At 43.9% G+C, this 21757-nt stretch overlaps 1 protein-coding gene across 3 annotated transcripts in view; it reads right to left on the reverse strand.

Moving 5' to 3' along the window:
- The window catches only part of LOC104937350 (piezo-type mechanosensitive ion channel component 2), a 35590-nt gene extending 14333 nt beyond the window's left edge, over positions 1 to 21257 (reverse strand). The window contains exons 1-22 of one of the 3 annotated variants that reach the window (XM_019258804.2): positions 20725 to 21257; positions 17670 to 17765; positions 15617 to 15724; positions 15466 to 15508; positions 15212 to 15332; positions 14468 to 14663; positions 13870 to 14083; positions 13588 to 13735; positions 12163 to 12336; positions 10398 to 10512; positions 8811 to 9205; positions 8446 to 8563; positions 8094 to 8353; positions 3844 to 3992; positions 2907 to 2985; positions 2728 to 2822; positions 1742 to 1935; positions 1481 to 1638; positions 1195 to 1371; positions 960 to 1073; positions 636 to 836; positions 353 to 557 (exon numbers count right to left, since the gene is read on the reverse strand). In XM_019258804.2, the coding sequence (XP_019114349.1) occupies positions 353 to 557; positions 636 to 836; positions 960 to 1073; positions 1195 to 1371; positions 1481 to 1638; positions 1742 to 1935; positions 2728 to 2822; positions 2907 to 2985; positions 3844 to 3992; positions 8094 to 8353; positions 8446 to 8563; positions 8811 to 9205; positions 10398 to 10512; positions 12163 to 12336; positions 13588 to 13735; positions 13870 to 14083; positions 14468 to 14663; positions 15212 to 15332; positions 15466 to 15508; positions 15617 to 15724; positions 17670 to 17765; positions 20725 to 20788 (3424 nt within the window). In that variant the 5' untranslated portion in view covers positions 20789 to 21257. The remainder of the gene's footprint in view (positions 1 to 352; positions 558 to 635; positions 837 to 959; positions 1074 to 1194; positions 1372 to 1480; positions 1639 to 1741; positions 1936 to 2727; positions 2823 to 2906; positions 2986 to 3843; positions 3993 to 8093; positions 8354 to 8445; positions 8564 to 8810; positions 9206 to 10397; positions 10513 to 12162; positions 12337 to 13587; positions 13736 to 13869; positions 14084 to 14467; positions 14664 to 15211; positions 15333 to 15465; positions 15509 to 15616; positions 15725 to 17669; positions 17766 to 20724) is intronic. The other 2 variants (XM_027281796.1, XM_027281797.1) reach the window with 2 other exon arrangements.
- Positions 21258 to 21757: the final 500 nt, after the last annotated feature.

Raw genomic sequence — 21757 nt, forward strand, 5'->3', positions numbered from 1 at the left:
TTTACTGTGAGATGTTTGTTGTACTGAAGTTTACAGAGTTTATTCTACTGAACGTAACGCTGTGAAACAATCAAAACATAACGTGTTTGACTTCTTTCAACAGCTCAGACTGAAGTCTCAGACGTAGAAGCTGCTTCATGAAACATGCTGAAGGTTCAGTGTGAGCTTCAGTCTGTGGAGGAGGTTTAGACTGCAGTGCCAACCTTTAACCACTAGATGTCAGTGTTACACATAACGTGTCATATGTTAGCCTCTCCTTTAATCCTTTCAGTATAAAAGCTTTTATGTGTCTGCTAACATGGATTTTATTGTGGAGTAAATCCTAACATCATAACATTAGGTGAGTTTGTACCTTTACAGGCAGCAGGAGGGAATCCGATACACAGCAGGTACTGGAAACACAACAGCCCCGACAGGAAGTAGCAGTACTTGGGCCACACCAATGCAATGCACTTCCTGCTGCGACGGGATAGGACAGTGATGAGACCAAAGGCGTGGCCGACAGCAAACAAATCCATTCGTTGACCAATCACGTTCACGGCCAACAAGAAGCATGTCTGAGGAGGAGGAACGTAGGAATGGTGTTAAACAGGACAAAGTTGACTCCTCGTCATGAAAATGTGTGTGCATCTCACCTCCAGTCCAAACTTGTAGAAGAAGTAGTTGAGGAAGTACTTGACGCAGTTTAGCACGCTGTCGTCCAGGTGACGCCTAGTGATGTCATGAAACAGTGTTCTGGTTGTGGGCGGGACTTTGTTACGGCGGAGCCGGTAGAGCTCCTGATGTCTGTAAACTGTCACCTCGAAGGCTAACAGTGCTAACATCATCAGGTTATACTGTAGAGACAGGTTAGCACAGCTAGGTTATCAGAGCTAACAGCGCTTACAATACCTGGTTAAACATGTTAGCATCAGCGCTAACAGTGCCTGATGAAGTGAGACTGTGATGTCACTTCTCACCCTCAGGTAATCAAGCAGTTTCCCGTCCGTCTTGCGAAGCCCCACCCACTGGGCAGGGTCAACTGGACCAGAGTACAGAGCAGAGTGAGACAGGTCGGTGCTGGAGTTACCTGGCTGCAGAGACAGACAGGTATGAGATAGCTTAAGTCGTGATCTCACGGACAAACTTAGAATTTCACTTCAGTATGAACTTAGCATGGGAGACAGACAAGTCTGACAGTGTTGCTATGGTTACCATGGTGCAGTTGGAGGAGTATCGGATTGGCTGGACGACATTGAGCTGGTACAACATCTTACAGACGGTCACCACGCAGGTCCAGACTGTACAGACTGCTGACAGCAGGGGGCGCCACGCCCTGCAGGGCAGAGCCACGGCAACGCACAGCACGAAGAGCAGGTTAAACACACACACCTGCAGAGACAGACAGGTCAGAGACACAGACAGATCAGAGACAGACAGATAGAGGTGAATGGGGCAGACAGACAGACAGACAGACAGACAGACAGACAGACAGACAGACCTCCTTCACAGAGACCCAGATGATGTAGGAGGAGACGATCTTGACAATGTGTAATTCCAGGAGCCACCAGAGGAGGTGCTGCAGACGCTGCAGGGACAGGAGGAGGCGCAAGAACAAAACAGAAAGACGGTCCACCACCAACCTCCAGGAGACGAGCGCTGAGGAGGACAGACAGCTTCCTGTTTGAAACGCTGAGGAGGACAGACAGCTTCCTGTTTGAAACGCTGTCACAGGTGTGTCATCGTGATGCACTGTGTTTACCTGTGATGGGGTCAGACAGGGTTTCCCTATCAAACATACAGGGGTACTCCTCGTCCTCTTCCTCCTCCTTTATGCACTTCTTATCTGTCTCCTCCCCTCTCTCTCTCAGTCTCTCTGTCTTCTCCTCCTCCAGGAGAAGCTGAGGAGCTCCACCCAAGGACAGGTCGAATAAGCTACCATCAGAGTGGACCAACCTGCAGGTGAGAATTAGTGAGACAGGTGTGCAGGGGGGCCATAGTCAGCTGAACTAGTGACTAGATCTGGGGACAAGTTTCTGCACTCTCAGGACGCTGGGTTCCTTGTGGTTCCTTGTGGTTCCTATAGTTTCCAAAAGTAGATTGGGAGCCAGAGCTTTCAGCTATCAGGCTCCTCTTCTGTGGAACAAACTACCATTCTGGGTTCAGGAGGCAGACACGGTCAACACCTTTAAGAATAGACTGAAGACTTTCCTCTTTGATAGAGCTTGTAAACATTCATGTCTAATTAATGCATGTCACTAACTAAACTTCTTCCCTGGAGTTTCTGTCTCTGTCGTCCAGCAGGTTCTCGTGGATCGTGGCTGCTGCTGTGGTCCTGCATGACGTCCACTACACATATTACTACTGTCATTATTGCTGCCATATCTGCTACTGTAATCATTTTATCAGTCATTGTAATTCATTGTCATTTTATCAGTCATTGTAATTCATGGCTCTTCCTGAGGTTTCTTCCACCTTTTTTCCCTGTTAAAGGTTTTTGTGGGCAAGTTTTTCCTCACTGGAACCGAGGGTCTAAGGACAGAGGGTGTCACTCCCTGTACAGATTGTAAAGCCTCAGAGGAAAATGTACTTTGTGACTTTGGACTATACAAATAAATTTGATTTGATTTGATTTCTGAAGAGGTCTGGGGACTAGTTGCTGTCAATGTCTGGGAACTGATTAGACAGATGGAGGTCAGATGTTGAGGGCTAGATTCCAGCTGATCTGCAGGTAGGTGTGGGTGTTACCTGGTAATGGTGCTGTTGTGTGTGTCCACCACAGTTTTCAGGTCGGTAAGCTGCAGGAATGGCTCATGGAAATAATGTAGATGTACAATACAGACCTGCAAGATAACACAAAGAGTCAACTTCTACTAAACAAAGAAGAAGTGAATCATCACTCTGAACATGATCGACTGAAATGATACCAAAAGGAAAGCAGCAGGGATGAAGATCTTAGTGAAGAGTACAGGAACTGAGAACTTCTCCAAACCAACGTCCTCCAACCTGGAGAGACAATGACAGTAGGGACATCATCAGAGACAGCAGAGACATCATCAGAGATGGTAGAGACATCGATAGAGATGGTAGAGACATCATCAGAGATGGCTGAGACATCATTAGAGATGGTAGAGACATCATCAGAGATGGTAGAGACATCATTAGAGACGGTAGAGACATCATTAGAGATGGTAGAGACATCATCAGAGATGGTAGAGACATCATTAGAGATGGTAGAGACATCATTAGAGACGGTAGAGATATCATCAGAGACGGTAGAGACATCATTAGAGACGGTAGAGATATCATCAGAGACGGTAGAGACATCATTAGAGACGGTAGAGACATCATTAGAGACAGTAAAGATAGCATCAGAGACGGTAGAGACATCATTAGAGACGGTAGAGACATCATCAGAGACGGTAGAGACATCATTAGAGACGGTAGAGACATCATCAGAGACGGTAGAGACATCATCAGAGACGGTAGAGATATCATCAGAGACAGTAGAGACATCATCAGAGACAGTAGAGATATCATCAGAGACTGTAGAGATATCATTAGAGACTGTAGAGACATCATCAGAGACGGTAGAGATATCATCAGAGACGGTAGAGACATCATTAGAGACTGTAGAGACATCATCAGAGACGGTAGAGACATCATTAGAGACAGTAGAGACATCATTAGAGACAGTAGAGATAGCATCAAAGACGATAGAGACATCATTAGAGACGGTAGAGACATCATTAGAGACGGTGGAGACATCATTAGAGATGGTAGAGACATCATTAGAGACTGTAGAGACATCATTAGAGACTGTAGAGACATCATTAGAGACAGTAGAGACAGGACAGTTTGTACCTGTGAGTGCTGAGTCCACTGTAGTAGCTCCAGGTGTGGGGTGACGAGGGGAACTGGAAGGTGTAAACTAAGATGAGAACCAGCATCGAGTAAACCACCACAGCTACCCAGAAACCTCTGAGCAAGGCACGCCAACGCTCGTAGTTCAACTACAGAGAGACAGACAGACAGAGGCAGACAGAGACCTTTAACGAAACCTTTATTGGTCCAATTTTTCATTTACAGTAAAAAAAAAAGAGTTAAATCACAAACAAACATATCACCCCCAAAAAACAAATAAATGTATGGAATAATAATATGGAGGAGTCCAGCTGAACGACTCTATTTTTCTTGATCAAGGGAAAAAATTCCTGAAACTTCAACAGGTCAATTATGTCTCTGATGATAAAAAATTGTCCATTATTGAGCGACCAGGAACACAGTATGTTTGGCTGGTGTGTACAATCATGTCCATGCACTCTTTGATTCTGTTGAGTCTTTTTGAGACATTTAGCGATTATTTTGTAGTCTGTGCACAACAATGACACCGGTTTCCAGTTTTTTAGGAGGCTGAGATCTCCTTTTTTGGCAGCAGCATCAGAATGCCCTGGTAGAGCTCAGCAGTAGAGTCCCAGAGATTAAACAGTCTTTAAAAACTTCATATAAGTCTTTTCCGAGCAGAGTCCAAAATCTTTTATAAAACTCTAAGGGAAGTCTGTCTATCCCAGATGACCAATCACAGCTGAGCTGCTGAACCGCCTCAGACATCTCGTTAAAGGAGATGGTGGACTCTAGTGAAGCAGACTGAGCTTCACCCAGCTGAGGCAGTCCATCCAGGATCTCCACCACGCAACCAGAACCAGAACCAGCTCCAGAAGACAAAAGGTATATTTCTGATTGTGTACCATTTGAATCCTGCCCTGTTCTACTTCACCTGCTGAAACATCTTTTAACTGAAGAAACTGCTACACCTGCACTGAGGTTAGTACCATGACCGAGAGCTCATCCTCCACTCGCTGAGCTGTGTGTCTCTTGTAAAAGAAGTACATCTATGTTCTTAACTCTACTGAGCTCAGCTAACAGTGCTCGTTTATTTCTGTCCCTCCCTCCGTTCATGTTTGAAGTTCCCACTCTTAACATGTCCATTACAGTAATCTAGTCTGGAGATGACCATAGCTTGTGTCTTGTGGAGTTGAGTGTTGTGTTGTGTTAAGTAAGGTGTAACGTGTTAAACTCATAATAAGTCATGTTTAAAATGAACATGAGATTCAGATTTGTATCTACTTCTTTCAGTTTAACGTGTTCATACAATTTATTCTGTTATCTGACTCCAGATGCGAAAGAAAGAACTGCTGTTAGATTTGTTCACGTCTGATTGGTTTAGATTTGATTACATTATCTCAATGGTCTTTTTATTGATGACAGAGTGTGTACAACACAATCACTATACAGCAAGAAAATTTTAGATTTAAAAAAATTGTAAATAGGCAGAATAAAAAAAAAAAATATTATCAACCATGCTTAGAAAGAAAGGAGAAAGATATAAAAGATTAATACGAATTAATAATTGAGATTATTATTGAAGGTTTCTCATAAAATACCAAGACTTTGTAGAATTTGTTCTCTGATCCCCGAATAGTGTATCTAATCTTCTCTAGATTCATGCAGGATATTACGTCTCTGAGCCAGTGTGAATAGGAAGGAGGAGCTGGGTACTTAAGTGAAAATAGCTATTTCACTTAAGCCATAAAGTTGAGCATAGCTTTAGGTAAGTTCAAATCTGGAGCAATGCCAAAAATACCAGACAAGGGATTGGGCTCAATTCGATGATGAAGGATTTCTGATAACGCATGGCAAACTGATGTCCAAAGAGGGACATGTCCAACACATGTGGTAAAGTGAGGCAGGTGCACCTTTACATTTATCACACAGAATCGACACCAGGGTACATTTGCACTAATTTGGTTTTTGATATGTGGATACTTTTGCACTTTAAATTGCAAAAGTGCATGTGGAGAACACGTAGAAGAGGAGTGTATCTGAGTCCCATGTGTAAAGGAATAATTTAGGTCTTGTTCCTAAGCAGTTCTTATAGCTGCCATTGAAGAGCATAAAATTCTAATTTGTAAAAATGGGTTTTGGCAATGCCAAAAGTTTCTGTCAGCTGAGAAAAGTTAGTAAAACAATTATCAATGTATAGATCAGGGGTCGGCAACCTATGGCTCACGAGCCAGATGTGGCTCTTTTGATGACTGCATCTGGCTCGCAGACAGGGGTGAAAATAAGCCGGTATGGTCCGGTACTGCGTACTACTAAAACATTCAGTGGCAGTATGCAGTATGGGAGAGCGGCTGCCTGCTATAAAGCCCTCATTCAGAACAACACGGCTGCACTCTGGGATCAGAAAATAGATCCCCTAGCAATACACAGTCTTGAAAACTACTTTGTCTGTTTAAAATTTCTTTTAACTCTGTGCTGTGTTTTAGTCCATGGTGGACAGAGCCTTGGTCGGGCATCTCTCCCTCCCCTCTGAGAGCCTTCGACACGTGTACCACACCTTTAATGTCTTTACGTTCGTTGCAAAATGAAAATCAGTAGGAGAGTAAGCAGTTGTGTTTCGTGTTATTTGTTCAGAAACAGAAAGCTCGGAAAAGAAACTGCTGATAAGCTAATGACCAGAGATTTCACTCAGCAGTACGTGAGTGCGCATGCGCGTCTACATCCGAAACACAGCGGTTGCTATGGGGATCGCTGCAAGTTTGGGACCATGCAGCAGCAGAAGTCTCATTAATGTTAAGAAGTATTTTATTTATTATTGGTTAGCTTCAGAATAACAACGTTATTTAAAAGAATAAATTCAGAGACTTATTATACTAAGATTATTGGTCTTACTTAAAAATGCATTTATTTGTATTCAGTGTTATATAATATTATATGGCTCTCACGGAAATACATTTTAAAATATGTGGCTTTCATGGCTCTCTCAGCCAAAAAGGTTCCCGACCCCTGGTATAGATCTTCAAGGCATTTTAAACCTTTTCTGTGCCAAATCTTAAATGCGCCATCAGCCACTGAAGAAGCAAATAAATGGTTAACAGCAATTGGACTTTTGAGTTAAATAAATTGCAGTCCAAAACCTTTCCTAAATTGGCCCCAGATTAGCAAGGAATGTTTAACTCCTGGGTTGCTCTTGGGAATATCCGAGGCAAGTGAAAGTGCAGAGTGCCCTAAGATGGCAGATAAGGAAAGAGGGTTACTAGCACAGACCTCCATTGTCACCCAAGATTTCAAAAATCTTTACATCTGTGTTTAGTAATGAAATTGGTCTATATGAAGCACAATCTGATGGGTCTTTGCCTGATTGAACGAGGGAGGGTCAGATGTTTTACATCCATTACAGATAGATAGATAGATAGATAGATAGATAGATAGATAAATAGATAGATTGATTGATTACACACAGTGACAGTAGAATCGTCTGTACTCCAGCAATAAGTTGTTTTGCTCTCAGCCTACGCAGCTGAGTAGCCAGGAGTTTTTTTCACCATGCTCATAAAAGTTAGGAGGTTAAATTCGACTTGAAGTTTCAAGCACTCCTTGTACACTTCAGGTGAAGGTGAATTTGCATATTGTTTGTCTATGTTTAAAATCTGATTAGGAATAATGAAGCCCTGTGTCTCTCGAGCAGATTCAAGATGTTTTCCGCTGATATGCTAGCAGAACTGCGGAGTCCTCTGCTGCAATGTCTTTTTAGTTTGTTTCCCAGATCTTGACATAATTACTGCCGTAGTATTTGATTACATTATCATTTAAAAAAAGATAATTGTGACAATGAAAACAAAACTGTTACAGAACATTTGTATGTAACTTTTATTGGTAATTTTTAAAATGTTAGTATTGGCCCCTGGGCATCTTCAGATTGTCAAACCTGGCACTCTTTAAAAAAAAAACTGGACACCCCTGATTTGATTTGCAGCCTCACCTGAGTGTCAACCACTCTTTCTGTCTGTTCACTGTCTTCACTATCTGTCCTCTTCTCTTCCACTTCACTGTTAACCTGCACGGTTCTTTCACTATTCACTGGGTTACGGTGTGTGGCACCGACTTCAGGCTCTCTGGTTCTTTTCCAGGTGGCTGCTACCTGCGGGATGCTGCTGACAGTGCTGCCTGCAGCTCACGTCTCTTTGTGCGAACAGGATGAGCATTTGTGGCCGTGACAGTAGTAGTACAGACAGTAAAAGTACAGACAGTAGTAGTACTTGCAGTATTACCTGGTAGAGGGCGACACAGCACAGAAACATGACCATGTAGATGACTTTGTAGAGGACGATCTTCCCCTCAAAGCTAACGAAGAAGAACATCGTCCCGCAGACGTAAATCCAGTATTTAACAAACATCCTGGTAACCACGGCAACCAGCGCTTCCATCTTAACTCCTCCTCTGTGCAGGAGTAGCACCTCCTCATACAACACCTCCTCCTCCTCCTCCATCTTCTTCATCTCCTGCAGATCCTCATCTACCCGCTGCTCTTCTGTAGAACACAAAATGTCAGACAGGTGACTGTCAGACAGGCAGGTGACCATCAGACAGACGGGTGACTCGTCAGTGGGACGGGTGTCTTACCTTCTGTGTGGACAGTGATGGTGGACAGCTGCATGTCTGTCTGTCCGTCTTTCTGCCGGTCTCTCTTCTCAGTCAGTGCCTGACGTAGCAGCAGCCAGAAGGTCAACAGACACAACAACTGCAACAACAACGTCAACAACGTCAACAACGACGTCTGCTCATAAGGAAAAACAAACCAACAGTGACATGTTTTATTTAGCTTCAGTACTTGAAGTAAGAGTACTAGTTAATAGTTGTGGCAATACTTGTACCAGCAGGAGGCAAGCACTGCATCCATCATCTTTTCCCTGGTATGATAGTAGTAAGAATACTAGTGTTAGCAGCATCAGCAGCAGTAATAGTCATAGTATTTGTAGTCATAGTACCTTTGAGGCAAGCTCCATGCAGGGATCATCTTTTCTCGGGAATAGTCCAGGGACTTCCTGGACGGAGGGGAAGCTGTAGACATATTGCAAGATGACCAGCAGGTTGCCGTAGGCAACCAGCCAGGGTGATGACATCAACGTGTACTGGCGACGCTCACGCATCATCCAGAGGACACACGACCAGAGCAGCAGGACACATGTCAACCAGGACACGTATGTGATGGACCAGGCCATCATGGCGATCAGAGCACAGATGTAACTCTGTTTGAGGAGGAAACTGAAAGCCATGGAGGCACCACTGACTTCCGCCTCATGCCTCCTCTCCTCTTTATCCTCCTCCTCCTCCTCTTCATCCTCCCAGCCGTCTCCGTCAAAAACACATGTTTCCAAAGTGTCTGCATCATCAAACAGAACCTGGGTCACATGGTGTAACTGCACGCCAACATCAACACAACTGTACCTGACTGAACTGTGACATCATCAACACACCTGTGCCTGGCTGAACTGTGACATCATCAACACACCTGTGCCTGGCTGAACTGTGACATCATCAACACACCTGTACCTGACTGAACTGTGACATCATCAACACACCTGTACTGTGATATCATCAACACACCTGTACCTGGCTGAACTGTGACATCATCAACACACCTGTACCTGACTAAACTGTGACATCATCAACACACTTGTACCTGACTGAACTGTGACATCATCAACACACCTGTACCTGACTGAACTGTGACATCATCAACACACCTGTACCGTGACATCATCAACACACCTGTACCTGACTTAACTGTGACATCATCAACACACGTGTACCTGACTGAACAGTGATATCATCAACACACCTGTACCTGACTGAACTGTGATATCATCAACACACCTGTACCTGACTGAACTGTGACATCATCAACACACCTGTACTGTGACATCATCAACACAGCTGTACCTCACTTAACTGTGACATCATCAACACACCTATACCTGACTGAACTGTGACATCAACACACCTGTACCTGACCGAACTGTGACATCATCAACACACCTGTACTGTGACATCATCAACATACCTGTACCTGACTGAACTGTGACATCATCAACACACCTGTACCTAACTGAACTGTGACATCATCAACACATCTGTACACCACTGTACTGTGACATCATCAACACACCTGACCTGACTGAACTGTGACATCATCAACACACCTGTACCTGACTGAACTGTGACATCATCAACACACCTGTACCTGACTTAACTGTGACATCATCAACACACCAACACAGGCAGAGCACCAACATCCAACATGGAGCTGTTTGTAGTCCATCACACTACTTTGTAGTTTAACACAGACCACATCAATAACATCCTCCGTCACATCATGACGTGGTCTGACTCTCTGAACACCGCCCTACACTTCTCCTAACTCCTTGTCACCTTTCTTTCACACCTTTCCTCAGGACGCTCAACATCCAGAGTGTTTAGGACAAGTGTTTAGGAAAGGACTTATGAAGTAATTCTTTTGACTATTTGACCCAGAGGGGTGACACCTCTTCTGGTCAGTCTCTGCTCAAACTTACCTGATTGGCTGAGAGAGTAGTGAGGCATGGAGCTAACTTCCAATCCCAGGGCAGTGCTCTGGGTGGGCGGGGCAAAAGAGTCAGAGAGACTGTCATTGGTTGAGGACATCAGCACCTAGACAGAAAGACAGAGACCTTTGACTAAACCTTTATTGGTCAAATTTTTCATTCACAGTAAAAAAACACACACACACACACAAAATAATTAAATAAATAATATTTTAGAAACTTATAATGAGTGATTCTTGAAGGACTTTGCCTAGAACCCTCCGACAGCCCAAACTGAAACAAATTCTTCTGACACCATTTTATAAAAAGTGAACTCCATTTTAAGACGTGCAGCCACCAGACCTCTGAACATCAGGTCAACATCAACAGATCCCGTGTCCTTTATTCTGTTCCTCCCTGTGAGCCAAATGCTCACCTTGACTTGACCTAACAGAAAATTAACCAAACATAGATTCTTTCTTTGTGCTGCAGAATATCTGGGACCATAGATAAAGAGTCTGTCCTCTAGAACCTGTCCCAGACCACCGATCCACCGCTGCAGTACAGAGAAGAGGGGAGCCAGTCTGGGACATTTGAGCCACAGATGTTGTAATGTTTCCTCAGACTGGCAGAAAGCACAGTGACTTGTTACTCTATGGTCTATATGCGCCACATGTCTGTTTGTATCCACATCCCCATGCACCACCCTCCACTGGAGATCCGCACAGTCTCACATTTCTCTATGGGAGGTTTGTAGAGGGACATCCAGCTGCCCCTTGGAGACGACCCCGGTGCAAAGACGTCAAACCACTTTGACTCCCTGACACTAGCTAATGCTGCCCTGTTGAGAACCTTTACCGTCACCTTATACAGACATTTCTTTGACACCTTAGAGAAGTCCAGTAATTCTGGTGTTCTAAACGTTAGCAGAGCTCCATCCTCTTCACCCTGGTCCTCCACTGCAGCACGGATGGCCAAAGATGGAAACTCAGGCCACTGGTTGACTTGTTGGTCCTCTGCAGGCTTTGTCTCAGAAGTACAGGCCAGGAAGACCACCCATCACCTCCTCCAGTAGCTTCTCCAGAAGGTGCAGAGACTTGGCAGAGTCTGGTAGCAGTCTCACCCGCATCACTGTCCTCAGCTCGCTGATCACCCGCAGAGCTGCCTCCCGCCTGCAGCTCTCTTTGCATGCTTTTGTGTCCGACATCAGCACACTTAAAGCAATTCATCCTGCCCGAGCTTGCATAAACAATATAGAAACACCTGTCAGTGCAGAGACTGAACATGCTGCAGTTTAGTGTCTTTACATCCGAGACAAACTGTTTTAAACCTGCTGGCAAACTTCCCGAAGTGAGCCAGCTCTCTCAACATGTCATTGGGGATGAAGGAGGGAGGAGGGTACACCTGACACCTGACACCTGACACGGTGATCTGTGTTGAAGGTACAAACAGTGGTGAGACACCAGACGCTCTGAGAACTGTACACGATGTTCTCATGATCGACCTGTTATCCTACAGCCAGGAGAACCTGCTCCATGGTGTACCGAGGGTCAGCCATGACCCTGATGACCCTGTCCCATGTCTGATAGACAGAGGAGGCGAATCCTCACCAGGGAGGGACGCCATCACTCTGTGAAACAATCGATAATTAACTAAGTTTAACTCAGTAAAAAAACAAACTAATGAATTAAAGTCACCCTACCTTCTCATGAACACACTGATTCAGTGAAAACACCAAAAAAAAAAAAACTACACATCTCAAGATTTGTTTACTTACGTCTCTGCATTCGGGTCGATCATGAGCTCGCCTCCACAACTCTCTCCGTCTCTCTGCTGTGATGTCACCACTGACCTCATCACTCAAGTTACTGGTAGAGGTGATGATGTCACAGCTCTCGCTGACCACTGACTCTGCCCTTTCTACGTCCCGCCCTCCATCACTGTCGATCAGCTGCAGACAAATGTGACATAAATGTCAAACAGATGAACATGTGACTGAATACTTTGAATTTGAAAAAAGTTGTTCAAGGTCATGACATCACGGGGTCATGCTGTGACATCACAGTGCCCTGATGCATCTGTACACTGACGAGTCTTTGCTGTAATCTTCAAACTGGAATGTTTCCAGATTCTTACTGGAGGATTTCAGCTGCTCAACAGTTCATCGTCTCCTTTGTCCTGTTTTAAGTTTCATAATGAGCCAAACATTTTCAGTTGGTGACAGTCTGGACTGCTGTGACATCACAGAGCCCTGCTGTGACATCACAGAGCCCTGCTGTGACATCACAGAGCCATCCTGAGTGAATACGTGCAGAATGTGGTTTGACATCATCTGGATGAAACAGAAAGGCTGTCAATGAAAAACATGTTGTCTCCATGGCAGCAGATGTGTATATGGTTCAGCTTTAATGGCGCCTTCACACATGGTCAGGTTACCCATCATGCCACAGTCAGGTTACCCATCATGCCATGCTGTCTTTTGAACTGTGTCCCTCTCCTCTTTAGCCCGGAGGAAACGGCGTCCATGATGTGGACTTCTCAGACCACAGGACAGTTTTCCACTTCACCTCAGTCCACCTTAAACGAGCTCAGTCCACCTTAAACAAGCTCAGTCCACCTTAAACGAGCTCAGTCCACCTTAAATAAGCTGTCCTCAGTGTGCTGATGTTGTCCTCAGTGTCTTCAGTCCACCTTAAACAAGCTGTCCTCAGTGTGCTGATGTTGTCCTCAGTGTCTTCAGTCCATGCAGTGATGTCCACCACAGAGTCCTGTCTGTGTTTGATGCTGTCTGCAGGCCTGAACATCACCGACACACATGATTGGTTCTCAGCCTGGTCCCTTGTTACAGAGCTTTCTTCTGATTGGCTGAATCTTTGAATGATGTGATGAAGTGTAGACGATGAAATCCACAGATTCTTTGTGATTTTACGTTGACGGACATTATTCTGAAATTGTTGCTCTATGTTCCAGAGCAGTCTTTACAGAGTGGTGAAGCCTCCAAACACTCAGCCTCTCTGTCATGTGACTCACCTGTGGACAGGTAACCTCATTCAGCTGTTTGCTTCCAGCTGCTCATGACTGTTACACACTTTGTCAACACTGAACAACCTTTTTTTTAAACAATGTTGGAGATGAAATCATACAAAGACATTACAGCTGTTGTATGCTGACATATGTTATGCTGTGTGCTGAGTGACATCACCTGGTTCCTCCACAGACTGGCCACAGTGTTGTAGAGCACCAGCAGCATCAGAGGACTGCAGAAGTGAAACCAGCTGAGCTCAGAGTTCACCTGCAGCCTCCAGGGGGCAGCGCAGTCCACCGAGACCACTGAGACCAGGCCAAACACACTGAGGAAGACATAAATACACCAATATATACATCAATATATCAGTCCAGCAGCTGAAGCACACTGACCACAGTCCTGCTGTTTGCTAAAGTCAGACAGTAACTGTAACGGTTCTACCTGTTGGAGGTGTATTACCTGGCAGAGGTGTGGTTGGGAGGCCACGCCTCCTGTAGTGAGGGCAGCTGGTAGCAGTAGACGAGCAGAAAATGGGAGGAGGAGTAGAGTAGTGACATCACAGACACACACCTGAAAAGGAGGGGTGGGACTTGACCTGACCATGCCCACCAGGTACACAATACCTGGAAGCAGAGGAGGTAGAGGAGGGAGGAGAGAGAGGGGAAGATGATACCTGGGGGGAGGAGAGAGAGGGAGGTTACCTTCTCTTCAACAAGCAGCACCTCCTTCACTTCTACCTGATTCTGCCCCAGTTCATCTCCTCAACAGTTCTACCTGGTTCTGGTCCTGATATGACCTTCAGGTTTAGGATGCTTCATGTGTCACTGGGATGATCGTTATTGATTAGTTTAGCAACCTCAAAGAAGGCAGGTCTAACCTAATATGGGCCTATCAGAGGGACACCAGGAAAGCAAGTACAGGCCCAGTTGGACCCCGACAAAGCATGTGACAGAATGTTTCTCAATCAATCCAGTTTGTAGCCTGGTACTGTGATACACACAAAGTTGAGCTTTGACCCGAGTTCATCAGATTCTACAGGTCATCTGTCGGTGCTCACCTGTGAGTCCCAGTAGGGCCGTCAGCAGGACTTTTCCTCCAGTGGTCATCATGTTTCCCACCATCTGCCTGGTTTTACAAACCAGTAACTCCAATTCAAGCAGAACTCTGTTTCTGGTGCCTTCCTCCTCCTCATCCTGCTCCTCACCCTCACCGAGCACAGAGTCCTCTTCAAACCTGAGCTCCTCCTGCAGTGGCTAAAAAACACTAGTGTTGTTCTCTAAAGTTTGTGATAGATCCTGATAGAGATCAGTTTCTGTCACACTAACAGCAGATTAACACATAAATGATAATCTGAGCAGCACTCTGGAATGATCATTTAATATTCAAAAATCAAAGATTCAAAGATTAATAAACAAACTGAGGAGGAGGAGGGAGGAGAAGGATGACGAGGTGGAAGACAAGGAGGAGGAAGACGAGGAGGGGGGGGTGAAGAGGAGAAGTAAGAGGGTTGGTGTCCCGATGGTCTGTCAGTGCTGCTGGTCTGGTTTCATGTTAATAAACAGACTTCGACAAACAAACTGACTGAACCTGAAACCAAATCAATGTGTGTGTGTGTGTGTGCGTGTAAGAGTGCGTGTGTGTGTGTCCTCATGCAGTCACAAACCAGATTACTGTTAATAAATAGCTTACTGAGTTACACACTAATAGACAGGAAACCTTGTTAAGAAACAAGAGGAGACGACTTAACAAGATTACACCTGCTTCATTAGTGTGTGTGTGTGTGTGTGTGTGTGTGTGTTACCTCTGTGTGTGTGTTGCTGTTCAGTCTTACGATCAGCCTCCAGGTCAGAAGGCCGACAACCAGCACGCCGACATCTGGAAACACCTGTCTCACTGCTGAGCCCGTATCACTTCCTGTCAGACTGACGCAGACAGACAGTTCATGATTAGTCACAGAGTTCTGGCCTCCTTTCCTGTCCTCCATATCACACCTCCTGTCCTCTGTTCCACATCACACAGTGAATAAGAGAGAGTGAAACATGATGTCATTCTTACCTCACCAGGCCGAGCTGACTGAGAGCTTTCTGCCACGACGTACCTGCAGACAGACAGACAGACAGACAGACAGACAGAGAGAGAGAGGTTAACCTTACAGACAGACAGACAGACAGACAGACAGACAGACAGACAGACAGGTGTATCGTACAGTTGGACTCTGGCTGCAGTGTTGCCGTGGTCAGCTGGAAGAAGCACTGCAGTAACAGGAAGAGGAAACTGGAGACACACACCACCGTCACACAGCGACACGTGTTACCTATGAAACAAACACAACACCATTTCAACCAGACTTTATTTTGAAAAACTGTACTTCACTTCACTGTAGTTTACTTTACTGTACTTCACTTCACTGTACTTCACTTCACTGTAGTTTACTGTACTTCACTTCACTGTAGTTTACTTTACTGTACTTCACTCCATTGTTCTTTACTTTACTGTACTTCACTTCATTGTTCTTTACCTTACTGTACTTCACTTCACTGTAGTTTACTTTACTGTACTTCACTTCATTGTTCTTTACTTTACTGTACTTCACTTCACTGTACTTCACTTCATTGTTCTTTACTTTACTGTACTTCACTTTACTGTACTTCACTTCACTGTAGTTTATTTTACTGTACTTCACTTCATTGTTGTTTACTTCACTGTACTTCACTTCACTGTAGTTTGCTTCACTGTAGTTTGCTTTGCTGTACTTCACTTCACTGTACTTCATGTCACTGTAGTTTACCTTACTGTAGTTCACTTCACTGTAGTTTACTTTACTGTACTTTCGTTCACTATAGTTCACTTTACTGTACTTCACTTCACTGTACTTCACTTCATTGTTGTTTACTTTACTGTACTTCACTTCACTGTAGTTTGCTTTACTGTATTTCACTTCACTGTACTTCACTTCACTGTAGTTTGCTTTACTGTATTTCACTTCACTGTACTTCACTTTACTGTATTTCACTGTAGTTTACTTTAATGTACTTCACTTTACTGTAGTTTACTTTACTGTACTTCACTGTAGTTTACTTTACTGTACTTCACTTCACTGTAGTTTACCTTACTGTAGTTCACTTCACTGTAGTTTACTTTACTGTACTTTCGTTCACTATAGTTCACGTCATTGTAGTTTACTTTACTGTACTTCACTGTAGTTTACTTTACTGTACTTCACTTCACGTCACTGTACTTCACTTCACGGTACTTCACTTCACTGTAGTTTACTTTACTGTACTTTCGTTCACTATAGTTCACTTCACTGTACTTCAATTCATTGTTGTTTACTTTACTGTACTTCACTTCACTGTACTTCACTTCACTGTAGTTTACTTTACTGTACTTTCGTTCACTATAGTTCACTTCACTGTACTTCACTTTACTGTAGTTCACTTTACTGTACTTAACTTCACTGTACTTTACTTCATTTTCCTTCATCATCCTTGTACTTCATCTTGTACTTCATGTGGTCAAACTGATGTAAACAGTGATTGTTTGGTTTCCTCCACATTTAGAAAAACTACAAGGACACAGGAAGTGATGTCACACGACAGGTCATCACACTTCTTGTATAAACAGACGCTGTCCCTCCTATTGTCTGTGTTTCCTAAGGAAGAAAACCACTTCCTGTCATCACCTGAGACTGTGTGTGTGTGCGCGTGTGCGTGTGTGTGTGTGTGTGTGTGTGTGTGTGTGTGTGTGTGTGTGTGTGTGTGTGTGTGTGTGCGTGCGTGTGTGTGCGTGTGTGTGTGTGCTGATGCTAACCCTATATTATATCCTTTTTTTTTTTTTATAAAGAACAGAGCAACCGACAAGGATGTGGGCACTTTGAACTGGGAGAGGTATCTTGGAGAACAGGAGCGACCTTCTTCAAGAATGATACTCCCGCTGCTTCACTTGAGTAGTGGTCACTGAGTTTTTACTTTTTTAACCACGATCCTCCACAGTTCCTTTATTGCCTTTGTTTTATTTTATCTTTTACCTTCCTTCTTACTCCTTTTTTAACCGATCTCGGTATAATTAAGAGTCCTTTAAAGTATCTTTTATACATTTTTCCCATGTGCCTGTGATCTTCTCAAAGCCTATTATAAGCATTGCGTCCGCTTATACCTAACCTTATCATAACCCAATCATTCATAAATGTGTTTTCAATGGGAGTGATGGTGTGTTGATTAGATTGATCAGTACTGATGAGTGTTGATTAGGATCAGTACCTGAGGTGGAGCAGATGGATGGTTCAGGCAGTAGTGGCAGCAGTAGCAGCAAGAGTACGTAGACCAGAGAGAATCCATTATACCGCAACACACAGGCTGTGAACACAGAACATGGATCAGTGCATGGATCAGTACATGGATCAGCACATGGATTAAAACATGGATCAGCACATAGATTAAAACATGGATCAGTGCATGGATCCGTGCATGGATCAGTACATGGATTAAAACATGGATCCGTGCATGGATCAGTACATGGATTAAAACATGGATCAGCACATGGATCAGTACATGGATCAGTACATGGATCAGTGCATGGATCAGCACATAGATTAAAACATGGATCAGTGCATGGATCAGTGCATGGATCAGCACATAGATTAAAACATGGATCAGTGCATGGATCAGTACATGGATTAAAACATGGATCAGCACATGGATCAGCACATGGATCAGTACATGGATCAGTACATGGATCAGTACATGGATTAACACATAAATCAGTACATGGATCAGTACATGGATTAACACATAAATCAGTGCATGGATCAGCACATGGATTAAAACATGGATCAGTACATGGATTAAAACATGGATCAGTACATGGATTAAAACATGGATCAGTACATGGATCAGTGCATGGATCAGTACATGGCTCAGTACACATGTTGTTAACATGTTTAGAAGTTGTTTTTATGTCCGTGTCATGTTGATATGTTTGTAGCCTGTACAGTCTGAGTGTTGACAGAGTTTGAAATGTATTTCAGTCTCCGACAGAAGATTCATAAACAGTCTTTGGATGAACGCCTCCACACACACACACACACACACACACACAAACTGTTTACAGCTGTGTGTGTGTGTGGGGCTGTACAGACAGGAAGAGTGCCCCCCCTGTTTAACCTCCCCTCCCCCTCTACTTTCTCAGGTAACATCTGGTTGTGTGTGTGTGTGTGTGTGTGTGTGTGTGTGTGTGTGTGTGTGTGTGTGTGTGTGTATATGTGTGTGTGTGTGGTTAGCGGTGTGTCAACACAGACGCCTCCCCCTCTCTCTGGAATGTGAAGCGATCTTAAAGGGAGATTCCACCTAAAAAACTCAATTTAAGGCTTGAGACTGATCATGGAAGGTTTTGGAACACTAGCACTTTGCTCAAGGGCACTTTAGCAACTCGTTAACTGCTAATGGAGCCCATTGTGTTGAATGAGAAATGCCAACATAGTTAACCAGCAACAAGCTTAAGAACTAAAGAAGTCAAAACTAAAGAAGTCAATCATCACCCTCTGTGTCTGTGAACTGACCACAGGAAGTGCCAAATACTGCAGTTCCTTAAACGTCCACTTGAGGCTGGCTCCCGAAGTGACGTCCCGGTTTCAGACAGCTAATATTACTTACTAGTCAACAGCTAGATGCCCAGCTCAGCGCCTGTCTGTCAGCCTTTTATTTTAGTGGTGGGCGATTTGATCTAAAATATTGACAGTAATGATACCAACATTCGTACCGATATTAATACTTGTTGTCTTATCTACGTTCAGTTTAAACAACTACAACTTACATGATCACTTCCCATCCTCCCCAAACCAGAACCAGACTCCCGGCGCCAAGACAGACGTCACTGGCAGAGACCTTTCATCTTGGTCAATTATGTCCAGGTACCTGATTTAAAGTTTTTAAAGATTTAAAGATTAAAGATTTAAATTTCCAGCATTAGTTCAGTTATTTCAGTTCAGTCATTAGCTGTAATTTTAGCAGACTGATTAAATATGGACTGTAAGATATTCAGCCAGTTGAAATAAATCAAAATGAATTATTTTATTGGAAATGAAAATATATATTTCTGTATGAAGATTGAAACCGGAAATGTGAATATGGCTGAATGTAACAACCTTTTGTGTTAACTGTCAAAGGAAGATTAGTATTCCTATATTTGCATATTGATGCATTCACTTCATGAGTTACGATGCATTGCTCTTCCCTACACGAAAATAGATGAGCTGCTGTATCGGCAATACTGGTCCTGTATTCATTTGGTACTGGATCAATATGTTGTAGTATCCCACACTTCCTCTTCGCTCTCTTCTCCTCTGCCATTATGTCCATAGAGGCTGCTGAGCCCGGTTTCATTACCCCCTCAGCCAACTCCGGTTCTGGCACGACACTGGCTCCACTCCCTGTCAGCATTCCCCCGTAAAGCGTTACGTACTTCTCCCGACCCGGAGCCCAAAGTTACATAGTGTGAGAACAGACGTACGAATGACAGAGACACCGTTCACCTGATCACAGGTCAGTGTGGGTCACCTGATCACAGGTCAGTGTGGGTCACCTGATCACAGGTCAGTGTGGATCAGCAGGAGGTCACAGACGTTAGTCTATGATGAACAAACATCTGAGTGGTTTCATATCAAATCAAATCAATTTTCAAATCAATTTTATTTGTATAGCCCAAAGTCACAAAGTCCATTTTCCTCTGAGGCTTTACAATCTGTACAGGGAGTGACACCCTCTGTCCTTAGACCCTCGGTTCCAGTGAGGAAAAACTTGCCCACAAAAACCTTTAACAGGGAAAAAAGGTGGAAGAAACCTCAGGAAGAGCCACAGAGGAGGGATCCCTCTCCCAGGACGGACAGACGTGCAATAGATGTCACGTGTACAGAACAAATCAACACAAACATATTGTACAATTACAATGACTGATAAAATGACAATGAATTACAATGACTGATAAAATGATTACAGTAGCAGATATGGTAGCAATAATGCCAGTAGTAATATGTGATATTTGATTTGATTTGATTTGATTTGATGTTAGTCTATGATGAACAAACATCTGAGTGGTTTCATATGGGCTCTCTGATTGGCTGCTGCCCTTGTCACGGGTCTTCATCATAGATAGAATAAACCTATCAGTTATTGATCATTGTTTTACTTGTATGTACTGTACTTTTAGTACAGTACATACTCAGTATTTTTACAGTGTGTGTTAGTACTTTTGACAGAGTACTCTCAGTACTTCAAGTTCTTCCTCCAGAAACAACTTCAAGACAAACACTGGTCTTACCTGCAGTCAAACTGAGGGGCAGCAGAACCCTGAAGACCACACCTACAGCCATCTCTGAGGACATCTTGAACCCAGCTAGTCCACCTCGGTCCACTTCAGTCCACTTCGGTCTGGATCCACTGTTTCAGTCCGGGTTCACTGACACAGATCCAGCAGCGGGCTGTCAGAGCTCTGTGTGCCCGCCGGAGGAGGTCCGGCTGAGGGCGGTGACACACCCCGGTGCCATCCTGCGTCCTCTGTGACAGACAGACAGAAGCTGAGTGTCTCACTGCCAGTTTAAAAGTAAGCACAGATGGTACACAGTGTCTGTCTGTCTCTCTGTCTCTCTGTCTGTCTGTCCTCCTGTCTGTCTGTCTGTCTGTCTACACAGAGAAATAAACAAACTCGCGCTGGAGCCAAAGTTTGTTTTTTCTTCTTCGTTGGTCTCTTTTTCAGCAGGACAGAATAAACTTTTCTTTCTTTCTTTCTTTCTTTCTTTCTTTCTTTCTTTCTTTCTTTCTTTCTTTCTTTCTTTCTTCTTCGTCCTCTTCTGTCTGAAAAACACTCAGACCTACCGGAGCTCACAGGTCCCGCCCACCCGCTGAATGCCAGCTGCCTCGGCCAATCAGAGGGCTGCTCCGAAGACCAATCAAACCCATACAAAAAAATCTAATTAATCTTCATCATCACCGTCATCTGTCAAATTAATTCTAATTATTAAATTGATATGAAGTATTTAAACTTTTTTATTCATTCATTCATTGTGTGTGTGTGTGTGTGTGTGTGTGTGTAGAGGGGGATGGTCACAGGTCAGATTTGAGCCACTGTACAAAACGTACTGAGCTAAACAGCATCCTGTTCATATATGACATGATTTGAAGAACAGGTTCATGATTTGTTGTAAATATTCTTTCTCTGTTCAGAACCAATCCAAATCAAATCAGATCAAATCAGATTTTATTTGTATAGCCCAAAGTCACAAAGTCCATTTTCCTCTGAGGCTTTACAATCTGTACAGGGAGTGACACCCTCTGTCCTTAGACCCTCGGTTCCA

This window comes from Larimichthys crocea, chromosome VIII, assembly GCF_000972845.2.
Source record: "Larimichthys crocea isolate SSNF chromosome VIII, L_crocea_2.0, whole genome shotgun sequence".
Lineage (NCBI taxonomy): Eukaryota > Metazoa > Chordata > Actinopteri > Sciaenidae > Larimichthys > Larimichthys crocea.